Source organism: Nuphar pumila, chromosome 11 (genome assembly GCF_984573655.1).
Source record: "Nuphar pumila chromosome 11, dmNupPumi1.hap1.1, whole genome shotgun sequence".
NCBI classification, from domain to species: domain Eukaryota; kingdom Viridiplantae; phylum Streptophyta; class Magnoliopsida; order Nymphaeales; family Nymphaeaceae; genus Nuphar; species Nuphar pumila.
In genome coordinates this window covers 118,033,987-118,061,030 of record NC_143259.1, presented here as the reverse complement: position 1 = coordinate 118,061,030, position 27,044 = coordinate 118,033,987, and the positions used below count along the sequence as shown (strand labels likewise).

At 37.0% G+C, this 27,044-nt stretch overlaps 1 protein-coding gene across 2 annotated transcripts in view; it reads left to right on the top strand.

Moving 5' to 3' along the window:
• LOC149823101 (rab GTPase-activating protein 22-like) overlaps positions 1 to 27,044 on the top strand; it is a 56,434-nt gene extending 29,390 nt beyond the window's left edge. The window contains exons 4-11 of one of the 2 annotated variants that reach the window (XM_089981419.1): positions 17,777 to 18,117; positions 19,283 to 19,405; positions 19,573 to 19,661; positions 21,678 to 21,783; positions 22,312 to 22,409; positions 26,075 to 26,326; positions 26,460 to 26,543; positions 26,624 to 27,044. In XM_089981419.1, coding sequence (XP_089837545.1) covers positions 17,777 to 18,117; positions 19,283 to 19,405; positions 19,573 to 19,661; positions 21,678 to 21,783; positions 22,312 to 22,409; positions 26,075 to 26,326; positions 26,460 to 26,543; positions 26,624 to 26,650 — 1,120 coding nt within the window. In that variant the 3' untranslated portion in view covers positions 26,651 to 27,044. The remainder of the gene's footprint in view (positions 1 to 17,776; positions 18,118 to 19,282; positions 19,406 to 19,572; positions 19,662 to 21,677; positions 21,784 to 22,311; positions 22,410 to 26,074; positions 26,327 to 26,459; positions 26,544 to 26,623) is intronic. The other variant, XM_089981418.1, reaches the window with a different exon arrangement.

Sequence of the window (27,044 nt, the reverse complement as noted above, 5' to 3'; positions counted from 1 at the left end):
TTGAACCTCTGACCTAGTAAGTCTTTTACTTCTTGGATGTGAGTCACAGAGTTTCCTGTGATGACAATATCATCGACATAAATTAATAACAGAGTGCTCACAGTCTGACTTCTAAAGATAAATAATGAGTGGTCCAGCATAGAATATGAAAATCCATGTTTCTGAATCTCTAGCGAGAAGCTATCAAACCATGAGCGAGATGCTTGCTTCAGATCATAGATAGCTCTTTTTAACCTGCACGTATGAGTTTTATAATTTTGTTCTTGATACCCAGGGGGTTGCTCCATGTATACTTCCTCCTTTAAGTCCCCATGTAAGAATGCATTTTTCACATCAAGCTGACTCAACTTCCATCCATGTTCAATAGCCAAGGAAATAATAATTCGGATTGTTCCCATTCTTACAACCGGACTGAAGGTCTCATCATAGTCTTGCCCTGCTTCTTGAGTGAATCCTTTTGCCACAAGCCTTGCCTTGTATCGTTCAATAGTTCCACCTGGCTAGTACTTTATTTTGTAGACCCATTTACATCCGACAACATTTTTGTCAGGTGGTCTGGGAACAACTTCCCAGGTTCCACATTCATGCAAGGCTTGCATTTCATCATTCATGGCTTCTACCCACTTGGTAGAAGTGGTTGCTTGGTAGTACATGGTGGGCTCATCTTCCTTATTGAGAGCAGTTAAGAAGAGTTGAAAATCCAATGAGAAGTTGTTGTAACTAACCCACCTGTCAATGGGATGTCGTATGCGGTTTGATTTTCTGACCTCAAGAGTATGAGAAGGAGTCGGATTGCCGTCTGAGACATGATCTGAATGGCTTGATGTTGTCGGTTTCTGTCTAGAATAGACGATGCCTTTGTATCTGCCTGGTACTTCTTCTGTATTCTGTGATCCCGACGTCCCAGTGTCTTCAAAACTCTCTTCTTCTTGCTGCACGCAATCTAAGGAGCATGCTTCATTGGAGTCAACAAAAAGTTCTGAACTCAACCAAGGATAGTAAACTTCAGTTGGCATATTCGTTGCATCAGCTCCGTCATCAAAATTTTGTTCATCAAAGACAACATTTCTTGAGATTCTGATACGTTTGTTGGTGGGATCATAACACCTATATCCTTTGTAGTCATCTGCATATCCCACAAACCTACATTTCTGGGCTTTGTCCTGAAACTTGTTTCTCAGAGACTGATCAATATGCACATAACAAACACAACCAAAGACACGCAAATCATTATAACTAGGATGAACTCCAAAAGGACAGTGATAAGGAGACTTATTTTCCAGAACAACCATGGGCAGTCTATTTATCACATGCACGGCAGAATGAAAGGCTTCTGTCCATAGGTTGATAGGGAGATTACTGTCATGAAGCATACTCATGGCACTTTCAACAATATGTCTATGTTTTCGTTCAGCAATCCCATTTTGTTGAGGGGTGTGGGGGCAGGACACCCTTCTTCCTATTCCATTATTTCGAAGAAAAGAAACAAAATCACGGGATGAGAATTCCCCACCTCCATCACATTGAAAAAATTGAATGGACTCAGAAAATTGATTTTTGACCAAGGAAAGAAAATTTTGAAACAAAGAGAAAACTTCTGACTTATTCTTTATGAAATATATCCAAGTGTATCGAGAATAACTATCAACAAAGATTAGATAGTATCTGCTCTCAGATCCAGAGACAATTGGGGTGGGTCCCCATACATCAGAACAAATAATCTCAAAAGGTTTTGAAGTTTTCTTATTAATGGAATGGAAAGGCAATACATGACTCTTACATGAAAGACAACTGAAACACTTATGACTGCTCTCATTCCCATTGAGACTTTCTTTTGGAATGAGATTATTAGAGACAAGTTTCTCAATGAAATGACTCCCATAATGTCCTAACCGACTATGCCATAAGAACGGCTTATTACATTCAGAAATACTAAAAACACCGACAGAAGAAGATGAATACGACTTTAACTAAGGCTTCAAATTCAGATGAGCAGGGCGGACAGCATGACATGGAGCTTCTTCAAAGACATACATATGTAATGAGATATTGCGAAAATATAAAGAGTGCATACAAGCACTTACAACAATGAATAAAAGAGACAATATCACAAATCCACTAAGAGACAATACAAGCACAAGCCTTTAAGAAGGCAACAATATAAAAAGTCTCTTATTGAAAAGAGAGAGAGCTCTCAAGAATGGAAAAAATACAAGGGGATCACCCCTATTTATACAAAAGGGCGAGGAGAGAAAGAGAGGCAAAATGCCTCAAAAGGAGAGCCCAAAAGGGGGCTCCCATGGAGTCGTTGGGAGCCCCCAATGGTTGGAGCCCCTTTTGGCCTTTAAAAAATACAAAAAAATAAATGAAAAAATAAGAAAAGAAAAATACATTTTAACAAAAAACTGAAAATAGTTGTTTTCTAAAACAACTATGTGAATTTACAAAAATACCCCTATCGTGTATTGATGCAATATATATATATATATATATATATAAGAGATACATTTTAACCTATGTCACACAGACTCGGCTAGGGAGGCGCCGCACCCGAGTCGACACGCCCCGACACGGGTGCGGACACGGGTGCGGCTTCGGACTCGGCCTGGACTCGGTCAACGCCGAGTCGGACTCGGTCAACGCCGAGTCGGACTCGGTCAACGAGTCGAGGCCGAGTCCGTCCACTTTTGGACTCGGTCAACTTTGATCGAGTCCAAAATTGTCCATTTTTATAGCAAAAAACAAAAAAAATGATCTTTTTATATAGTTTTTAAAATATATATAGCATGAAAAAAGCTAATTATCATTTAATTCTCTCTCTCATAAGCCCCATAAAAAATTATTCTTAAATATTATCATCTAATTCTCTCTCTCAATCTTAAAAGCTAATAAATTCTCATCCACGAGTACCAACACTTTTCATCCACCGAGTTCTATCTCTTATAAAGGCTAATAAATTCTCATCCACCAGTACCAACATTTTTCATCCACCGAGATCATTTAATTCTCTCTCTTTTTCAAATCTAGCTTTGAAAAATTAAAAGCTTTTAATGCTTTTAATTAATGTTATAATTTTAGCAAAAGATGTTTAATGCATTTACCAGAACATGCTTTTAGTTAATGCTTTTAATTAATACCTTGATGATGTTTTATTCCCATGGTAGCTAAGACTCAGCCGAGTCAATGATAAACTCAGCCAAGTTTGGTTCTAACCCAGTTATACTACTATTTTAACTCAGTTAATTCAGGATCTGAGACAACTCGGAAGAGTCACGAGCCGAGTGTCCAAAATTTATATAGATATATGCACACACAGGATATATTATTATATATATATATATATTTAAAAAAAAAATATTTATATATATAGCCGAGTCCCCGTGTCCAAAATTTTTAAAATTGTGCCGCACCCGTGTCGCACCCGCACCCGCACCCGCACCCATGTGACATAGATTTTAACACTCCCTCTCAAACTTTACGGGGAAATGACGAAAAGTTTGCCAAGAAGGAACATGAAGCGAGGAGCCGGAAGAGCTTTAGTAAAGAAGTCCGCCAACTGATATTCTGAAGTGACATGCGGTAGGGTAATTGTTCCTCGTAAGAATTCGTCACAAACATAGTGGCAATCCATTTCGATATGTTTTGTACGCTTATGGAATGTATGATTGCTCGCAATATAGATGACACTCTTGTTGTCGCAACATAATTTTGAGGCTTCGGTAATATCAACCCCCATGTCTTTAAGCAGACTGCGAAGCCATACAAGTTTCATTGTCGTGGTTTCCATAGCCCGATACTCAGCTTCCGTGGATGACAGTGAAACTTTTTGCTGCTTCTTGCATCGCTAAGCAATCAAAGAGTCCCCTAAAAAAACACAAAAACCAGTAGTTGAGACTCGATCATTGGGATTATCTCCCCAATCTGCATCAGTATAAGCAAGAAGAATTAAGGAAGAAGAGGAGGATAGAAATAGCCCTTTATTGATGGTATTCCGAATGTAGCGGATGATTCAGAGAACAACACTCATATGCACAGTTGTAGGAGCATGCTGAAATTGGCTAACTGAGTGAACCGCATGGGTGATATCTGGTCTGGTGATGGTTAAATAGGTAAGAGACCCAATGAGTTGTCTGTAAGGTGTGGGATCTTCCAGAAGAACCCCATCCTCCAACCGTAATTTGACATTAATAGCCTCGGGAATCTCTACTTTCTTGTCATCAGAAATCCCAAACTTAGAACAGATATCTGCAGCAAGCTTCATCTGTGACAAAATATATCCTCGAGAAGAATATGCAACTTCAATTCCAAGAAAATATCTAAGAAAACCTAAATCAGACATATCAAAATTATTTTTTAACATATTTTTAACATCAATAATACTATTTTGATCATTCCCAGTGATAATCATATCATCAACATAAAGCAACAATATTATGATACTAGTACCTGCATTTTTAACAAAAAGAGCAGTGGCAGTATAACAAGAGTGAAATCCTAACTTTACCATGATATCACTGAAATGATCATACCAAGCCTTAGGAGCTTGTTTGAGGCCATATAATGCCTTCAAAAGCCGACTTGCTTAACATTAATTCTGGGTGGCGGATCCATGTAAACTTCTTCACTTAAACTGCCATTTAAAAATGCATTTTTTACATCAAGTTGATAAACAAGTCATTTTTGGTTGATGCGACAACTATTAAGGTTCTGACACTGGTCATTCGGGCTACGGGAGCGAATGTTTCTTCATAATCAACGCCATATTCTTGGGAGTATCCCTTAGCGACTAATCTAGCTTTATATCGTTCCAAAGAGCCATCGCTTTTAGTTTTAACTTTGAAGACCCAACGACACCCAATAGGTTTTTTGTGTGAGGGCAGATTAACTATTTCCCAAGTATTAGCCTTTTTTAATGCATTTAGTTCAACTTGCATTGCTTCAACCCAATGTGGTATAGATTTAGCTTGATTATAGTGAGCGGGTTCAAAATAAGAATGTAAGGTTATTAAACACGCCCGATAGTTGGGGGTTAAGGAATCATAGGATACAAACCTATTTGGGGGTATTGATATTCTAGAAGAATGTCTAACTTGTGGTTCCTCAGTAGATTCAGAAATTTGAGAGTATTTTTCAAGGGCACTAATAGGATTTTCTTGATTTCTTCTTGAGTAAACATTTATATTTGTATCACTATCATTTATATTTGAATCACTATCATTTGAGGATGTTATATCAAGATGGGACACTTCACGTGTATCTTCTATGTTTTCAAGAAAATCTTCTTGTATGTCATAAATAAGGTCATATAAGAATATATAATCAATTTCATTTGTTTCTTCTATTTTATCAAAACCGTTCTCTTTTTCTAGAAATGTTACATCTTTTGAAACATATAGTTTATCATTTTTAAAATCATAACATCTATACCCTTTTTTATTTTCACCATATCCTAGAAAAACACATTTAATTGCTTTTGGAGACAACTTATCCCTTTTATGTAATAAGACAAAACATTTGCAACAAAAAATACGAAGACGATTGAAATCAGGTGAAAATTTGAAGAGCTTTTCATAGGGAGAAGCATTTTTTAATTTGGAAGAAGGCATTCTATTGATTAGATAAGTTGAGGTTAGAACGGCTTCAACCCAAAACTTCTTTGGAATATTCCTAGAGACAAGTAATGTTCTAGCGGTTTCTATAATATGCCTATGTTTCCTTTCCGCTAGGCCATTTTGTTGAGGAGTCCTAGGACATGACTTTTGATGGCAAATTCCATTTTGGGTTAAATAGTTTTGAAATTCGTGGGATAAGTATTCACCACCAGAATCAGATCTTAAAATAGATATGTTATTTTGGAATTGATTTTGAATTTTTTTATGAAAATCTTTAAAGGAAGTAAATACTTCTGATTTATGACTAAGAAAATAAATCCAAACATACCGAGTAAAGTCATCAATAAAAGTAACATAATATGAATAACCCCCTTTAGACATAACCGGAGAAGGCCCCCAAACATCCGAATGCACGAATTCAAAAGGTCTTGATGAGAGAAAAGTTCTAGTTGGAAATGGAATAGACTTCATTTTTCCAAAAATGCAATATTTGCAATTAATTTCTTTTTCCTTACAAAATTTGTTTCCAAAAGGAAAGAGATACATTTTGGAATAACTTGGATGACCAAGTCTTTTATGCCAAGTTTCTATGTTTTTTTTTCTTGGACATAAGAACAAAAATAATTTGTAGGGAGATCGAGATGGTCCATATAATAGAGGTCTCCCTTTCTATGGCCTTGCCCAATCCGCTTCCCGGACCGGAGATCCTGCACAAAGCAACCATTAGATGAGAAAGATATTTCACATCCATGGTCGGCAATTTGAGAGACCGAAAAAATATTTAAATTTAGTTTGGGAACAACTCTTACTTTTGGAACACAAAAATTTTGAGAATCTTTAAAAGAGCCAATACTTGAAATTTTTAAAAAAGTTCCATCGGCCGTAGAGACACAAGAGTCCTTTGAATTGGTGCAAACATCAATAAGTGCATTTTCATGGGGGTCATATGAAAAGAGGCTCCGGAGTCAAGGATCTAAGAATACGTACCGGGTGAAGATGACGAAGCAATAGCCGCACCCGATGTGGAGGAAGAAACTTTTAGAATTTGTTGGAGAGCCATAGATATTTGTCCAAGAGTTTCTTTGATGTCATTGTTCTTGCCTTCGTCTTCTTTGGTGATAGTTTCTTCAAGAGAGGCCACCTTAGGCTTGAAAGTTCCATTAAGCTTTGGATAAGCGGGTTTAATGTGACCCGGCTCATAGCAATGATGACAAACAATCATTTTTCTTCCTCCATTGTAGTTTCCTTGTTTTCCAAAATGAGGAGGTTTATAGGTTCTAACATTGTTACCCGGTTTTGATACGGCAAGTACTTCATCAACATGTTTACTCATGCCAAGTCTTGTCTCCTCTTGAGTGATTTTGGCAATAGCATCCTCAATAGGAGGAAAAATAGATCTATGGAGAAGTGAGGATCTCACTTGCTCAAATTCGGGACATAGCCCAAAAAGGAATTGAAACAATCGTTCTTGTTACATTTGTTTTTGTCTTAAATCAATATCTTCCATAGAAACCTATTTTGGCTCCAAGAGAGCCAATTCATCCCATAGTGGGTTTAGGGCACTATAATAGTCTTGAATGCTAGAATCACCTTGTTTGGTGGTTCTAATCTTTTCTTGCAAGAAATATGCTCTTGCAAGATCCTTTTGGGTATACATACCCTTCATAAAGGACCAAGTCTCATTGGCTCTACGAAATTTAGCTATATTAGCACATACCTTAAGCTCAACATTGTTCATAAACCACACAAGGATTTTTGCGTGATTGCTTTCCCAATCTTCCACTTCCTTTTGATGATTTTCAATGGCCTTGAGGCGAGCATCTCCTTCAAGAGCCTTTTCTTGACCTTCTTCGTCCTTTGTGAGCATAAGCTTAGGTTTCGATATAAAAAGCCTCTTATTGAAAAAAGAGAGAGCTCTCAAGAATGATAAAAATACAAGGGGATCACCCCTATTTATACAAAAGGGAGAGGAGAGAAAGAGAGGCAAAATGCCTCAAAAGGAGAGCCCAAAAGGGGGCTCCCATGGAGTCGTTGGGAGCCCCCAACGGTCACATTTGTGACCGTTGGGGGCTCCAACGACTCTATGGTTGAAGCCCCTTTTGGCCTTTAAAAAATACAAAAAAATAAATGAAAAAATAAGAAAAGAAAAATACATTTTAACAAAAAATTGAAAATAGTTGTTTTCTGAAACAACTATGTGAATTTACAAAAATACCCCTATCAGGTATTGATGCAATATTATATATATATAAGAGATACATTTTAACAACATATTGCCTCGTCTTTTTCCTTCAGCGAATGTTTCCCTCATGCGTAGGTCCTTGACCTGCACAGAGAAGGGAGTAAATTCAACTGAAGCATTATTATCATCAATAAGCTTGGAGACTGAGATAATGTTTTTCTTAATGTCAGGAGCATGAAGAACGTCAGAAAGAGTAAGAGTGGAATGTGACATGAGAATGACAGTTTTTTCAACATGAGAAACAGGATGGTGGGATCAATCTCCAGTAACAATCTTACTTTTTCCAAAATAAGGAATAGGATTAGTAATCTTACCTGCATCACCTGTCACATGAGTCGCTGCTCCTGAGTCAACAAACCAAGTGCCTTCATCACTCTGCTTCAATTTCAACTCTGACAAGGCAGATATTAGTAGATCTTTCATCTCTCCACTATCTCTGGTATTTGTGAACTTTCTTTTCGTTTTTGTCTGTGGGCCCTTTCCTTTATTCTCTGGATTGTGCCAACAATTCGCCATGATATGCCTATTTTTGTTACAAAAGAAGCAAGTGGGGATGGATCTTGATCCCTGCGCATGAGCAGACATATTTGGAGTGGGGAGCAGACCACGCCCTCCGTATCCACTTCGCCCTTGTCCTCCTCGTCCTCGTCCTCTACCATAAGTCACTCTTGTGGCAAAAACTTCTTGAGAATTTGTGTGGATGTGAGTTTCTTCAGAGAATCCCTTCAGAGTCATTTCATACTGAATCAATTTCGCCCGTAACGCATCGAAGGAAGAAAGAGCAGGAAGGCACAATAGTGAATTGACTATCATATTGTAGTCAGATCCCAATCCACTCAGAGTTTGTTGCACCATGTCATTGTCGCTTACGGCACATCCTATAACTGCAAGTTGATTTGTGATGGTCTTCATCTTGTTCAAATATTCCTTGATGGTCATGGATTCTTTTTTTAACAACTGAAATTCCCTTTTCAGGAAAACCATCCTTGCTTGAGAAACCTGCGAATACGTTTGAACCAGTCGCTCCCAGAGTTGTAGCGCTATACAATTGTCGAGAATGGCAACTAGAACTTCTTGAGACAGGGTTGAGGTGATGTATGCGACAATTGATTGATCTTTCCTTTCCCAATTGAGAAATTCTATATTTTTGACATACACGATCGAACTCGCCCCTTGATCATCTTTCTCTTCTCTCGGGACAAATTCTGGTGGAACAAGGGTGGTTTCATCCAGGTGACCTAAGAGACCTTGACTCCTTATAAAAGGAATAATTTGTCTCTTCCAAATCAAGAAATTTGAGGTATTCAATTTTTCAGAAACGAGTTGGTTGAGGAAGCTTGAAGAAAGATTTGATTGAGAGAGATAAGGGTCCATTTGAGAATGAAAAACAACAAGAATGTCAACCAGAGTGTTCACAAAAAGTTCAGCCCGCTTTCCTTTTTTTTTTAATCGTAGGTTGTCAGATTCAGGGAACTCAGTTTCTGAACCTTTTTTATGCAGTCCAGAAACTGAGATTGATGTGATGAAGAATGCCTTCACACGTTAAAAGAACTCCTTTTTTTTATAAGAATAGAAATAGATAATAAAGGAATAAGTTTCACAACATAGCAGTAAAGAATCATAAAAAAAAAATCGAATATGCAAAGACAGACTTAGAGGAGATTAGGTAAGGAAGATCAAGAAAAAATTAAGGAGAGATTCAGTGTTTCACGTGAAACAGTCACCCACAGTCTGTGTTCACGTAAACAGGGTGCACGTGAATCACAGATTCACCAAATATGAAACCCACGTGAATAGAGGTCACGTGGATTACGGTTTCACAAAGAAAAGAAACCCACGTGAGGTGTGGGTACACAGGAGATTTCAGAAAGAGGGGACGAGTGAGCAAAGAGGGGAGGAAATGGAGAGGAACAGAAGAAAAGGGAGAAAGGAAAAAAAAACATTGATTTTCCGAACTTCGCTCTTGCCGGAATCCTTTTCAGCCTTAGACGAACCTGCTCTGATACCATGAAAGTTTTTCACCTGTATAGAGAAAAGAGAGAGAGAGAGAGAGAGAGAGAGAGAGAGAGAGACGAGGAAGAAACCCAAGGCCTTTTTGGCTGTTACGATTTTTATTTCTCATCCTTAGAATCGTGAACTAAAAGGTGTTTTTATAATGTTGCAACACAGAGATATGGATCCGGGTCTGGTGTATCCAGACCCGACAGTCTAAGTGGGTTATAATACATAAGTATGAATATTACACAATCCATGGATCGACATGGATCGGGTCGGATCCTTTTCACCTTTTTCAAAGAATGGAGAATGGGACATCGCAAGATTATGTCTTGGCTCATATCTAGCGTGGACATCAAGAAATGCTCAAGCCTTGCAAAATTTGAGCATGACAATGATGCTTGGGATTATCTTAAGAGAATTTATTCTCTTAAAGATATTGCACATGTGCAACTTACAAATCAAAGTTAGAAATATGGTTCAAGGAGGCAAGAATATTAGAGAATACTATAATGGCTTATCGGAGTTATGGGAAGAGTTGACACTTTTTGAACTGAAGTGGCATTGCCCACAAGATATAGAACTCTGCCAAAACCAAATAAATGCAGAGCACTTTTTTCAATTTATTAAAGGACTAAGATCGGAGTTCGAATCTATTAAGTTCATTATTCTTTATCGAGGGAAGGTGCCTTCGATAGAAGACACCATAGAAAGAGCTAAGTATGGAAGAAAATAGGCTCAAGAGTAGAATCACCAAGTGTGATGATGACTCGATTCTTGTTGTATCCAGACCAGGAAATAATGTTCGAACATACAAACCCCCAAACTACGAAATAACAAATGATGAAAGGCAAGGAAATGAATCTGAAAAAAGAAAAATTATTTGTTATTATTGTCGTGAACCAGAACATGTCAAAACTCATTGTCCAAAATTGAAGAGACCTTATGATAAAAAGGTTGCCTCTGTCGGACCTCCACAAGAATCAAATGAATCTTCTATTGGAAGTATGTCTTTAGCTCAATTGGTGGAGGCACTTCAACCACTACTCAAGGAAACATCTTCATCAGCTGGAGCCACAGTCTCTTTCGTTAGCACTTCTGATCCAGGTAAATCTCCTTGGCTTCTTGATTCAGGTGCCTCCTTTCACATGACACCAAATATAAACATATTATCGGAATGCCATAACTCAAATGTATCAAATGTTTTTATCGCTGATGGGACATCACTTGAAATCAAAGGAATAGGAAATTTTGAAAATAATTTCAAAGACCCAAAAGGTTTTTACATTCCAAAAATTAGATATATCCCTAAGTTAAACCTCAATCTCTTATCTGTTTCTCAATTATTTGACCATGGATATAATGTTTCCTTCTCCTCTCGTGGTTGTCGAGTGCAGGATCACCAGTCAGGGAAATTGATTGGGGAATGCCATAAAGAATGAGGCCTTTATTACATATATTTTTTGGAAATTCCCAAGAATGATTTATGTTGTAATGTTCAAAAAATGAACTTGGATCTATGGCACAAGAGACTTGGCCATCCTAGTATATCCAAGATTCATTTTTTTCCAAAGATGGAGCATTTTTTGTAATTTTGAGCCCTTTAAATGTGAAGAATGCATTGGAAAAATGAAGAAATTACCCTCTCAAGAAAGAAATTTTATCTCTTCTCGACCACTTGAGTTAGTTCATTTAGATGTATAAGGCCCTGCACCTGTCATATCCGAAGGAGGTTTTACATATTATGTCATCTTCGTAGATGACTTTACAAGGCATACTTGGATTTATTTTCTCAAATATAAGTCTGAGGTTTTCTTACACTTTCAAATATTTTACAACTTAGTTAAAAATTAGTTTAAAAATGATATTTTCATTTTTCGCACTGATTCGGTGGGAGAGTACTTATCAAAAGAATTTAAAGACTATTTGAATTTACATGAAATTACACATCAAAGGTCATGTTCGTATACTCCACAACAAAATAGTTTAGCAGAAAGAAAACATAGACATATTATTGAAACAACAAGAACTTTACTCATTACTCACAAAGTACCAAATTTTTTTTGGGCCAAAGCTACTCTAACTGCAGTTTATCTCATTAATAGAATGCCATCATCTTCACTAAACAATATATCTCCTATTGAAAAACTTTTCAAACAAATCCCAGATTATTCGAGATTAAGGTTATTTGGGTGTAAATGCTTTGTTTTTTTTAACAAAAATGACAAACTCTCTCCTTGTGCTATTTCGTGTGTTTCTTGGCTACGCAAACCATAAAAAAGGTTATAGATGTTTTGATCTCAAAACTAAAAGGTTATGTGTCAAAGAATGTATCTTTTCTTGAAAAAGAAAGTTTTTTTGAAGTCAAGAACTCTAGAGAAATAGATAAGTACTCTTTCCTATTGCACTTAGCTCCAAAGATCAGTGAAAGCGATATTGATCTCGAAGATCAAAATGACATAGTAAGTACTGAATCATCTCATGATAATCAAGGTTGTATTCAATACTCCAGACGGGGTAACTCTGAACAACCTTGTGCTCTAGAAAAATATACTAAAGCACAAGATCAAATAGTAACCAGGAGATCATCTAGGGTGTCAAAGGTTCCCAGAAAATTTGTATCCTATGAGTCTTTCTCACCGAAACATCAAGCTTACATCGTTTTAATACACTCCTACACAGAACCTTCTAATTATGATACAACAAAAGAACACCCTGAATGGGTCGAAGCTATGACAACAGAGTTAAATGCATTAGAAAAGGCAAATACGTGGTTTATTCAAGATATTTCGCCAGGTAAAAAGCTCATAGGATGTCGATGGGTATACAAAGTTAAGACCAAGAGTGATGGTACTCTTGAGAGGTTTAAAGCCCGACTAGTTGCCAAAGGCTATTCTCAAGAATATGGAATAGACTATGAAGAAACCTTCGCACCAGTCGCCAGAATGACCACAGTTAGAATCTTAATTGCTCTTGCCTCTGTAAAGAAATGTCATATATACCAGATAGATGTCAAGAATGTTTTTCTCAATGGAAGCCTAGCTGAGGAAGTATATATGAAACCACCTCATGGTATTAAGACCCCTCAAGGGAAAGCTCTTCGTTTACATAAAGCTTTATATGGCCTTAAGCAAGCCCCAAAGGCGTGGTATAATAAATTCAGTCAAGTTATGCTTGATTTTGGTTTTCAATCTTGTCTTACTGACATAACTTTGTTTGTTAAGAATTCTGATGCATGTATTATTATTTTTCTCTTCTATGTGGACGACATGATCATCACAGGAAGTGATAAACAGGGAGTTAACAATATCAAAAAATTTCTCAAAACACATTTCAAAATGAGTGATTTGGGATTCTTAAATTTTTTCCTTGGTATAGAAGTTGTTTATTCCTCTAGAGGTTATTTGTTAACTCTGTCTAAATTTGCCCTAGATATTATTGACAAGTCTGGTACTTCTGATGAAAAACAGGTTAACACTCCTGAAGTGGTGAACATCAAAATGAAGATTGATGAGGAAGAGCTACTGAAAAATCCTACACCTTACAGACAACTTGTCGGGGCGTTGTTTTATCTCTCTATTACCAGACCCGACATTGCGCATGTTGTCCACACCGCAAGTCAATTCCAGCATGCGCCTACTACTGTTCATATGGGAGCTATTTTACACATTATTAGATACATTAAAACTTTCATCTTTAGAGGACTTTTTTTATTTACTTCTTCCTCGTTAGAATTAACTGCTTATACTGATGCAAATTGGGCAGGTGATCCTAATGATCGATACTCAACTACTGGTTTTTTTGTGTTTCTAGGTAAATCTTTGATTTTATGGAGGTGCAAGAAGCAACAAAATGTTTTTCTTTCATCAACAGAAGCCGAGTACAGAGCATGGCTACAACCACCATGAAAATAGTTTGGCTAAGGTGATTGCTTCAAGACATGGGAGTTATGTGTACAAGAGCATCACGGTTGTGCTGCGACAACAAAAGTTTTATTTACATTGCCAGCAACCGAACATTCCATGAATGAACTAAGCATATCGAGATGGATTGTCACTACGTACGAGAGAAATTCTTATGCGACACCATTGATCTTTTATATGTCTCTTCAGAATATCAACTAACAGTTATGTCACATGGGTGCGGGTGCGGGTGCGGGGATTCGGCACTTTCAAAAAACCCAGGTGCGGGGGTGCGGCAGGGGCAAAAATGTAAATATATATACATATAAGGGGGTCCGGGGGTTATCCTATTGCATCCAATTTTGAAAAAAAAAAAGCAGTTTGCAATTGAGCCAGCTGAGTGTGGTTCATTCAACTCATGCTTGTCATGAGCTCAATCTTGATCGGATTGCTGGAGTTATAAGCCGAGTTTGAACACCCCAAGCTGGGTTGTTTATGAACATTGGTTGCTGATAATAGTGACGTTATGTGGGCTATCAGCTTGGGTCCTTTGCACAATAAATGGTGGTGATTAGGGCTGTTAAGGGGAGTAATATGTAGGCGGGATTTGGGTCATGATTTTTGTCATGTACCTGACCCGATCCAAGTATAAAATGCATTATTTATAATAAAAAATCTGAAATTATGCAGGTCTGAATCTGGAATTCCACTTTTGTAACCCGATAAAACCCGAACATGAACTCGAGCCTGTGATTTGTTATTTGGGGGGGGTCAGATATACCCTAATGGGTCGTGTACTAGACCCGTTGACAGCCCTAGATGAAGAGAACGAACGGGTGATGATCTCATAACATCGATTTGGCAAATCAACGATCTACTCAATCACAGTTAAATGCAAATAATTAAAGTTTAAGCTGCTTTTGTAAATGTTAGATAAGTTTTGGGTTTATTGAATTTACTTTAGAAAAAACCCGATAAATTTACTGAAAAAAAAATAAAACTGGAATAAATAAAGAACGAAATATTCGCTCCCGTCTTCCCGCAATTTTTCCTCTCTCTCTCTCTCTCATCGATGCATCCCCAAACCCTAAGATTTCCGATCGCGGAGAGCCCCATTCCGGTCGACAATCATCTCTGTTTCTACCCATCTTCCCGATTTCGCGTTTTTCCCGGTTTTTTCAGGACCGATTTCGCGAAATCCCCCGGTTTCCCATGCATCAAGCATGGGCTTCCCGCGATCAGGAACTGCGAAGATCTCGGCTCCGCCACCCCGAAGAGGATCGACTCCGACCGCCAGCAATCGACGGGAGCTCGCGAAGCCAGCGATATCTAGGCGAAGAACGTCGACATCGCGACGCTCGGGAACCTCTGCATCGACATCGTCCTCGGTGTGCCCAGCTTGCCACCCGCTTCCGCCAAGAATGGACCAAAATGACCCTGGGTGCGGTCAACGCACCCAGGGTCGGGTTGACTGCACCCGAACCCGCGTCGAGTCGCGTCGACGTGGGTGCGGCACCCTGCTAGCCGAATCCCTGTGACATAGACTGACAGATTTCTTTATCAAACCTCTCGCTGCTTCTCAATTTCACTTTCTCTTGGACAAACTTTTGGTTATTCAACCGTAAGTTTGAGGGGGAGTGTTAAAAGAAAACTATCATTTGTAATCTCATAGCTTATCTCATATGTAATACATCCCTCATATGTAATCTTTTTTTAGTTTAGTTACATAGTCTAGTTAGGGTTAGGATAGTTATCTTTTTTTTTAGTTTCTTTTTAGACATTTTTAGCCTTTGTGCTTTTTGACCAAAGTCAAAAAGCATAAGTCAAAAAGCACAAAGAAGAGTGAGCCGTTGGACTCCCAACGGTTCTCAATAGAGCCGTTGGGAGACCAACGACTCCCTCTTCCCTCTTCCCTCTCATTCTCTTGTATTATAAATAGGGGATTCTCCCCTCTTATTTTGTATTCTTGAGTGTGGGTTTCTCCCACTTGAATGAAAGTATTTTCTTATTCCCTTTTGCTTTGCATACTCTTTTTGAGTTTGCTGTATGAACCCTAGTGGGTCTTGTGAGTGCATGCTATTTGTGAACCTTCGTGGTTCTTTTGTGAGATTGGTTGTGAGCATCATTTGAAGATCCAATTGTGGACTTCATTTCTTTACACTAGAATAGGCCATTCATCTCATTCGGCTAGGTATCCTCCTGATTTGTTGGTGCTTAGCTTGCATACCTGCTATTTTTTCCTTTGTTTGAGTCATCCTACAGGACTAGTTTTCTGCAGGTGTGTATCATGTTCATGGCTTGTTTGGCTTGCATAGGGAACATACTAATTTCATATCGAAATGCTTGCATAAGGTATGTCAACAATTTCCTCTGTACTCACGTTTTGGGACTTCATTTTGTTTGGCTAACTGAGCAGTTTGGTATTGAAATTCTACAAAACATATGGTTAAGATGGTCCCCTTGAGCCATGCACTACCACATTTTGATAATGGTGTAATGTGCTGTTGGTGTAAATGGAGTGCGTGTATGCAACAATGAATTGTGAATTGGTCCTATGGGAGTAAGAAAGATAGGAGGAGAGGAAGTGAATGAGGGTCGAGTGAGAGAGAAAAAGAGAAAAAAAAGAATGTCTATCATTCACTATGTTACAGGGACATGCCATTTTTGGCTGTGGTGTCCTTGGTGATACGACCTCACAGACAATGACACATATGGATGTTATTTTTATTACTTTTAATAAAATTTGTATTGTTTTTAATAGTACAATAAAAAAGATATCTTTTTTGTATTAAAATATCAAAAGAAAATTTTGTTGATAAGTGTTTTAAAAATGTGTGCAATTGTATCTTATTTTTCAAAAAATTTATGAACTTGTGTCACAGGTTGGGTCCTATGGTACTTTTGTGACATCGATCATTCAATATCTCAATGCCATACACATATATTTTCTCATGGACAGAGCTACTCTTATAGACAAAAACTACTAATCTGTACAATATGGGTAAAGGACAAAACCATATATGCACAATACAGAAAATATAAACATAAAACTGTATTACTATCTTTGACACTCTTGTAGGCCACAGATGGTTGCTTGCTACTTCCTTTTCTCTTCAAGAATGTCATGTTTCATTGATTTACCTTGGTAGCTTTAGTCCTAATTGAAGCATCAGATCCATAGTAAGTTCTTGTTAGAAGGTTTTCTCCAGTGGTTTAAGATTCTTTATCTTTATCTTATACTACTAGTATGTACATATGCTGGTGCTATTTCTATCTCTCATCATACTTCGACTTTATTTTTAAATTTTTTTGCAATAGGGTGTTATTTGATCATCTTTTTCTCTTTCAAAGTACCTACAAGATGAGATGATTGTAATGACAGTCTAAGGAGAACACTTTTTATTTCTCTATGAAATTATGTTACCCTTGACATTTCTTGGGTTTATTTCATCCTTATACTTTTATCCTTCTTTTTTCCCTCAGTTCTTTTCAATAGCTTCATCATTTTGTAACATCCTCAATTATGGGATCCTCCATAGGTATTTTTTTGTTAATGTAAAATGGCCAAATGATTGATAAAGGACTCTTTCTTATTGCTTTTTTTTTTCTTATCACAAACATAAATTTTATGAGTTCATGTTATATTAGCTGTGATTTATTGAATATTTTATAGTTTCTTTCATATTTATATCTTTTAGATCTGCCTTTTGTGAAAAGAAGACCATATAGATGTTTCTAAACTTGTAAAAGTATATAGTTCTTCTGGGGGACTTCATTATGTTCTTTCTATTCTGCTATATAGATGACTTTCCTGTGATACCCATTTATTTTTCTCTTCATCAGAAAGCTTAGTCAGTTTGGATACTAGTGCCAGATTTTATGAGAATAAAAGTTTGTGTTTAGATTATTTCCACAATTCTCCTTTTCAATTTTCAAGCTCCTTTTTTTGTGAATTTACTGTGGTTTCTTCTATAGGAAATTCATAAGTTTGCTTACTTTTATGAGTTTTTCATCTTTGGTTGTAGGGAGCAATACGCTGTGTGGAAAGAAGAATGTCGAAAGTTGAATGCCGTCATTGGTAGTGGAAGGATTATAACCGCACCAATAATCACTGAAGATGGTGTTCCTATTCAGGATCCCATAGTACTTTTGGAAGCTAACCCAGACAGAGATTTATCCTCAATCAAGCATGATAGTGGTGGTGATGAAAGTGAGAATGATAGCAATGGAGAAGATCAGGAAAGTAGAGTACATGACGAATCGAGTTTGAATGCTTATGCTTCTGGGTTTGATAAAATAGAGTCTACTGAAAGGGCTCCATTAGACAAGAAAGAAATTCAGTGGAAGCTTACTCTGCACCAGATAGGTAGACGTTTGTTTTCTTTTTCCAGTCTGTATCATGTTTCTGCAGCCTGTGTAGTTAATAATTCTGCTTATCTGATGATATGATCACCACGTAGCAGCATATATAGATAATTCTGCATTTAAATTCTTTGACCTTTAAGGCTGTATTTTGCCATTTGTTCATTATTGTATGCCTTATATCATTTTTACTTGTAAGGATATCTCAACAAACAGATATAGGTCATTTGTTTATCAGAGACCTTTAATCCCTTTCACGTGATTAATAACCATCATATTGTTTGGCATTTTCCGTACTTCAATTTGCAACTTAAATGTTGTGTTGCAATCAAAGCATTTGACTAACACAAACCTTTTTTTTTTATCTTTTGCTATTACATTGAGCTGCTATAATCATTATCAAACTCTCCTGTTGTTGCTTAAACAATAGAAAGAAATAAAAGTCGTACAACTTTAATTGATCCTTTTGATTTCTGAGAACTCCAAAAGGTATGCTTTTGAGTATCATATCCATTGCTGCTATGGTGAACATGGCTGGGAAGTATTCTTCATGTAACTGTATGGTTTGTTTTTCCACCATTCAGGTCTTTTCTTTGACCTTTTAAGTCCAACTGATATATTGGTGGTTCAATCAGCACATTGGACATTGCTGTTCTATTTTAAGCAGTTTTTTACATCTCTTCTCAACACTGTTGGTTCATTGTTACAATGGCCTTTACAATATGATTAGTGATGTATTCCTAATTTAATATGCTTGTTTTTGCATCTTGTTATTTCTCTTTTGTGTTATATTTTGCTTCTTTTTCTACTTTTTGCCATGTATTGTTCTATCAGTTGAGAATGTCTGGAATGAAATCTTTTATTGTATGAGATGAAAAATGATCAGGAAGAGATGTTGAATCTTTTCTAACCCAGTCTATAATATTCCCTATAGTTTATTCCTGTCAGTGCATTTATTGGAAGTTTGTGGTCATTAGGAGCTTCCCAATAGCACTTGGAATTGGAAATAGAATATGTAAATAGTATATACTATCCATATTTTTTGGCTCTATGGTGGTTGCCTGGTTGGTTAATGAGGGATTTAGTATGATGAAAATATAATTTCCGTAACTTCATATCATATATTTTATGATGTTTGGTGAAGTTCTCATGATTGATCTCTTTGCTAGGTTTGGATGTTGTTCGTACTGATAGAACATTAGTTTTCTATGAGAAGCAAGAAAATTTGTCAAAGCTGTGGGATATTTTGGCTGTTTATGCATGGATAGATAAGGATGTCGGTTACTGCCAAGGTATGTTTGTACTTTCCTGTTGCTCGTTAAATTAAGAAATATAATTGCCCCTTGTTAGTTGACACATGTTATGTTTTTATTTAGTTTACTGCTCTTAAAAAGTTTAGCTGGAATTGTGTATTGTTTGTTATTTCTGTTCATAGAATTTTGTATGCAATTGCATGCAGGGATGAGTGATCTGTGTTCTCCGATGATTATTCTCCTTGAGGATGAAGCTGATGCATTCTGGTGCTTTGAGCGCCTAATGTGCAGGCTGGTACTCTATACAACTTCTGCCTGCAACCTATCCTCTAGATATATTTGTTGCACAGAAATGTTTATTGGTCCACCGAAATTTTGCAAGCATTTGTGTGCTGCATTGCTGATAAGCAACACATGGTCCTTGAGGACCTCGAACCATAGTCACAAGTATTGCCAATAATTACAATTTACTGTGCTTTTTGTAATAAATTAAGAAACCCTTAAATAAAGGGAAAAAAGTGATAAGTTGAATTTATTATATTCTCTATTTGTTGTGATTTTATGAAAAAAATCATGTTACAATCATGATTTATAATATACCAGCAAATTTTAGGGAATTTTGGGTGTTAAACCTTTTCTCCCCAGCATCATAAGTTGGTAGATAAGAGAGGTCCCTAGAAGTAACACTTTCACCAGAACTCATGGAGTGTATTTCTGCCATCATATACAATCAGAAGGACCTTACCACAGATTTTGCAATATAAAGTAAAAACTCATTCCACTCTGAATTCCATGTGGAAGGTACACTTGGATAATGGGGACTCAAAGGTATGGGAAAGCTTTTTATAATGGTTGGAGTGTTCCTCATTGATACAGGACTGAAAAACAGTAAGCATGATATTGCTTCATAGCTATTTAAATTTCATATGCCAAGGATACAAGATCGGTGCTAAATGCAACATTTTATTGGATTTCTGGTGTTTTTTCGAAAATCTGACCGTACAGATGATGTGATATGTATGCTTGTTTTTATAGGAACCAGTTATTGGAGCTTTTGATTCCGATGCATGGATAGGTTTTTATAAGGTTTCAAAAATCAACGGCGTACAAATTTCATAAATTTTCGAGGTTCCAAATACCATTTTTTCCATCCAAAATGCATGATCCAAGTGTTTATTTCTAGTAAATCAATCACGCTGAACACATCTGTACGGTCAGAAATTTGAAAAACACCAAAAATCCAATAAAATGTTTCATTTAGCATCGTGCCATATTTAGCATGGATCCTGTATCCCATATGCCAATATTAGTCTATGATGAATTATGAATTATGGCTATATTCTATGTATACTATATTAGTATGTGTGGAGTAATATATTATATCATACATATGTGGTTATCTGTATAGCAATGTTGTAAGAATTGTCTCAGGGAATCGGCCTATTCCAATTCGAAGCTGAATCAAACTGAATCGGCCAACTTTTAACCAGAAAATGGCACATGTCACAAAAAATATTAAAATAATATTAAGATATTAAAATATTACAAAAATTAATTTAAGCCTTTTTACAAAATATTTAAAATAAGCCAAAACAGGTTGGTTTCGTATCAATTTTAAGCTGATATGATATGAATTGGCCGATTCTCAATGATATTGACGATATTTCTGTATAGTACTGATGTGTTGTGCATTATTTTTATTTGCTAAGATTCTTTTAGAAGAACAGATATTCTTGAAAATATCCACCAATATTACCTGGTCAAAAGTATCATGGAAAAATATTTATAACAAAAATATCCTGGAAGGATTTTTGTGACTATGTTTTGAACATGCATTTGTGTGAGTTTTTAGTCCTTAATGGTATTAGCCACATGATCTCCATAATCTTATAGATGATGTATTCTATATTACTTTGTTTTTTTTTTTTCCATTGATGGCATGTTTGTATTTAGTTTTAGTATCAAGTCTCAAATTTGTATAATTTCTTATTGGTGCAGTTTTAGTATCAAGTCTCAAATTTGTATAATTTCTCATTGGTGCTCAGTGATCCTTTAATATCCATCTGATGTGAACATTTTTTATACAACCATGGAATACAATGCCTATACTGTTTAAGTACAACTCCACAACCACTTGCTGGTCCTTTATCACATTATGATATTGCTTGAGATATTTAATAATGTTCATTCAATGGGTGAATGTTAATCCTGTGCTATTTGAATTGCTCTCTCTCTCTCTCTCTCTCTTTGTGATACTTTTTCCATGAGATAGTTACTTACGTTGCATATTTCCTTTGTGTGAAATTTAAAGCGACGAAACTTTAGATGCACAGAGAGCTCAGTGGGGGTGGAGCAACAGCTTCATAGTCTAGCATCAATAACTCAAGTTCTTGATCCAAAGCTTCATCAGCACTTTGGTAAATTAACTCTTTCTCATTCCTTCTGGGTTTGTTTTTGTTGTTGGTTCACCTTCAACTATTCAAATTGCTTACTGTTAGCTTTGAATTAAGGCATTGCATGATTGAACCAGTGAAGTCATTTCCATAATTGTACATGAATATTTTTCCAATCCTTTTGGAAGTCATATATGATATATTAATAGTGATAAATCTATCGAACATTAGGTCCTCAATTTCTATGAAGTTATGAACTTTTTTCCTGAATAAAAATCTCTTGTATTTGTGCATGATCATTGTGATCTGCAACCTTTGTGGTTTCATTTTGTTTTGGTCCTGTGTAGGAGAACAACAGCTTCACATGCACCTTTCAAGGTATCTTTCAAGTGTGTGTGAGAATTAAGTTTATTTTGGAAAAACTGAATAAGATAGAATAGCTCATTATTATGGCACTTCGATAATTTCATTTCAAAAAATAAAAAATGCAATGCATGTTAAAGTTTGATAATGAGTTGCATCATATGATGGAAGACGATTCATTGACTGCAGAGACACTTGGTGGAGGAGACTACCTATTTGCATTCCGCATGCTGATGGTGCTATTTCGTAGAGAGTTTTCATTTGGAGACTCATTATTTCTTTGGGAGGTATGCAATTATTTAGCAGAATTTTGGAAGTGGAACTAAAACTGATCCTGGAATCATGTTGTTCCTATATGTTCTCACCTGCATCTGTTTGTGAGATACCTTGTATGGTACATTGCATTGCTTCACATAATCATTGTACTTTTTGAGGCTTCTAGTGACTGTTGAATTTAATTACGGTGATTTTGGTGTGCTTCATCTATTTTATGCTAGTACTAGAAGCCATGTGGGTTATATAACAATCATCAGCTCATCTAGCCCTTGCACTACTGTGAATGGCACTAAGTTTATTGTGGTAGTACAACCCATTTCAACGAGCAGTTTTACACAAGTACATGGCACCTATATAACATGGGTACTCCTACTCAGCTCCATACCCATGTCAACATGGGTATTGGTACTAGGTACTCCTAGGTATAGGTCAATGAGTTTGGACTTTATCTGTTTGTCCATCTTATAACCCAGTCAAACTGTTGTCAACTCTCAGGATCAAAATGTCAACATTAGTCTATGTTTGTTGATTATTAGTTATTAGTAAGCTTTATATCTTAACATACTTAACACATCTATCTCGTAATTGATGGTCTACAACTTTATTTTTTGAAAAAATTACAAAAACACGCCTGACTTTTGACCTATTTACAAAAGCACACCTAACTGTTGAAAAATTACAAATACCTGCCTGAGTTAACAAACTAATCCTCAAAGACATGTCTCCCCCAACTCAAATGGTTTTACTATGGTTCAGCTAAGTTTTGGCATGACAAAATTACTTTACGGCTCTCCTCTGTCTGTTTCTCAATAATGGTGTTTAAATCTTCTGTCGTTCCATGGCTGCCACTTATGGCAACAGAAAATATACTAAAAAGAAAAAATTGAGTTTTCATTATGCATTTAGTTGAAGGCCCTCAATCATTAGACTCTCCCTCTCTTTCAAACAAGAGACCAACATTCTAGCAATGATCTACAAGGTCTACATTGTTAGGCAATAAAATCAAAATCATTACAAGAAAACTCTTGGGGAAAACCCTTATTCCAACATGAATGTAAAAAATAATAAGAGCTCTCCAACATTAAACTAACATGAAGGAGGAACAGCCAATCAAGAAGGTTTTGAAAGGTCTTCTTGCTTCATCACCTTTCAACACCTCAAAAACAAAAAGAATCCACCGCCAGCCAAAGTTTGTGTGGCATACAGCATGTCTAAGGTGTGAATGGAGCAAAAACGACAGAATTTTGTTCTCCAAAGCCAAATGAGTTTGAGAGAGCTGCCATTAACACCATTTAAACAGTGACCCATTTTTCTTTTTGTAAGGGGAAAGACGTCTTAGACTTCCTGATTGAGAGAGAGAATCATTATCATCACCCATCATCCATCTCCCATCATTATCACCATCTCTTTCCTTCTTGTCTCCTCCATCCGTTACTTGACTAATCTCCATGGGCATTCACTCAATTTCAAAACTCTAGCTCCGTCCCAGTCCCTTCGTCTCTGATCTGCACCCACGACCCCATGTGGGTGTGATTCCTCCCTTTTTCATGTGATGGGTGTTGATTGAGAGCACAAGATGAGAAGGTGTTGAGAGTGAGAGAGTGGTTTTGACTCAAGTTTAGGATAAAATGACTAAAAGATGCATTAGAAGGGCAATTAAGTAATCTTATTATGCCAGTCCATGGTAAAGCCAGCTCAGTTAGGGGAGCATTCCTTTGAGAATTAGTTTCTCAACTCAGGCGGCTATTTGTAAATTTTCAAAGGTTAGGTTGTTTTTGTAAATAGTTCAAAAATTAGGCATACAACAACAACAACAACTACGCCTTCATCCCAAAACAATTGGGGTCAGCGATATGAACCAAAAAAGAAATTCATTTTGGGTCTTCCACATGAATCCTTTTCCTCCAATCATTTCTATCCAACGCCATGTCCTCGGTGAGGTTCAAAGCATTCATATCCTTTCCTATCATCTCCATCCAAGTCTTCCTAGGCCTACCCCGACCTCTTTTAACTAATATATTTTCCCATTTCTCCAACCTTCTAACTGGAGCATCATTAGGCCTTCGCCGAATATGTCCAAACCACCGTAAACGATTCTCTCGCATCTTATTTTCAATGGGTGCAACACCTACCTTCTTACGTATCTCTTCGTTCCGAATCTTATCTTTTATTGTATTTCCACACATCCATCTAAGCATCCGCATCTCAGCTACACTCATTTTTTGAATATGATGTCTCTTGGCAGCCCAACATTCCGTACCATATAGTAAAGCGGGTCTAATAGTCGTCCTATAAAACTTTCCCTTCAACCGCAATGGCATTCTACGATCGCACAGCACTCCAGTAGCACTTTTCCATTTCATCCACCCAACCTTTATCCTATGATTTACATCTCCATCAATTTCTCCATACTTTTGAATGATGGATCCCAAATATTTGAAATAATCATTCACCGGTATATCTTGCTCACCAAGCTTCACTACACTCCCATCACTACTTCGTTGCTTACTAAACCGACATTCCATATATTCAGTCTTACTCTTACTCAACTTAAAACCTCTAGCTTCCAATGTCTGTCTCCATAATTCTAACTTAGCATTAACCCCAGCTCTAGACTCATCAATCAAAACAATATCATCAGCAAACAACATACACCACGGTACATTTTCTTGAATTGATCTCGTAAGCTCATCCATCACTATCGCAAATAGGAAAGGGCTTAAAGCAGATCCTTGATGTAACCCAACCGTTATCGGAAAATTGGTTGTCACCCCTCCACAAGTGCGGACATTGGTTACTACTCCTTCATACATATCTTTAATTATACTAATGTACTTGAGAGAAACACCTTCAAAAATTAGGCATGTTTTTGTAAATTTTTCTTTTTTATGATGAGCAACCCTCGCCAAGGCGAGGAAAGCCCCGGGTGGGGCCTCACAACCACCCTGCCTTATGTGGCCCACTTTTGAAAGCTACGGACACACCCTTGCACCAGTGGGGTTTGATCCAGTGCTTTCATATCAGCACCCTCACAACCACTGCGTTGGCCATGCGGGAGAGCCTTGCGGTGGTGGCAGTCTACTACTTTATGTAGGGCGTTTCATAAATCGTATCATAATTGTGCACTTTCTACGTGTGTTTTTTTTTGTGTGTGTGTGTGGTCATATCCTCATATATCATTCTTTTAGAAAATTTCTTAGACCTTTTGTAACTGTTGTACACCATTCCTGGATCCATACCTATGTGACATTAGTACATGCTTATGCACTGTGTGTGTGGATGTGAATATCACACCGGTTGGGTAATTTATGTTGTATGCTTGAATGTTTGGACATGTATGCTGAATTTATCATCTGCAAGCCTACATGAAGAGCCTCTTTATGGTTGCATTTGTATACTTATATGCATGTCCATGCGCTAGTGCGTGTTTATGTTTGTGTGTGTGCTCCATGTGCTTGGGTAATTTATGTTGTATGTTTCCATCTTTGGATGTATATGTTAAATACTTCATATCCAAGGCTCTACAGATTCATGGTTGCATCTGTATACATGTGTCTATGTTTCTCTACATGCACTAGTGTTATGTCAAGAGTCAATTTCTATGTTTTAGTTCTATGTTCAGTTTCAGTTTCTCCTCTGGAAACCTTCGTTGACTTATCTGTCAACATTGCTGTAGATGATGTGGGCTTTGGAGTACGATCCTAATTTGTTCATTATGTACGAAGAGCCTGGGTCGGCCGATGAAAAAGCTGAGGGGTCCAAAGAAAAGCCAAGAAAACAATTTGGAAAGTTTGAACGGGAGAATATGAAAAATGGAGCAAAGAACCTTGAACCCACCCCTATATCAGTCTTTCTTGTTGCGAGTATTCTAAAGGGCAATAGTGCAAAGCTTCTGCAGGAAGCACGAGGTCTGGATGACGTTGTAAAGGTACATATTCATGTGAAGCCATCCTCTGTATGTTGTTGAGGTTATTGATAATTTGAACTTCAAAAAGTGCTCTATCTTGCTTTTGTTTATTGATTACTCTCTCTCTCTCTCTCCGTCTTTATATGGGAGTTAGATTTTGAATGATCTTACCGGAAATCTGGATGCAAGAAAAGCATGCAGCACTGCTATTAAGCTTCACAAGTCGTACCTAAAGAAGGTCAGTGAACCCAGCGACATTTTCCCCTTTTCTTTTACCAATTGTGGAGCTTTAGCTTGAAGTTTTGTTTCCTTTTTCAGGCCAAGAAGAACGTTAATACGGTCTAAGCATGGATTCTTGATTGAATGTAGCACACCTCATAACAAGGGAGGAAAATTCAAAAAAAAAAAAACAGCAGCCAAGCTGACTAAGTAATTTATATAGGTTGAATTTCATGATTTGTTTATTGTGATGATCAAGCCCACATTGAATTGGTCCTTTCCCTGTATTTTCCTTTGCATTCAACAAGACGGATGAACTGGATCTGTGTATTTATTGCTGGGGCATTTGGTTTTCTAAAATCGGTGTTCCCAGGATCGTCTCTGTATATCTTGTGTTGTCATACATGTACGATCGCCAACATTTTGGCAGCTTGTTGTATATTAATAAAAGTATCAGCAATTTGACATGAAGCTTGAGAAAAACACTATCTTCTACATTTTCATTTTTTTACTCTGAAAT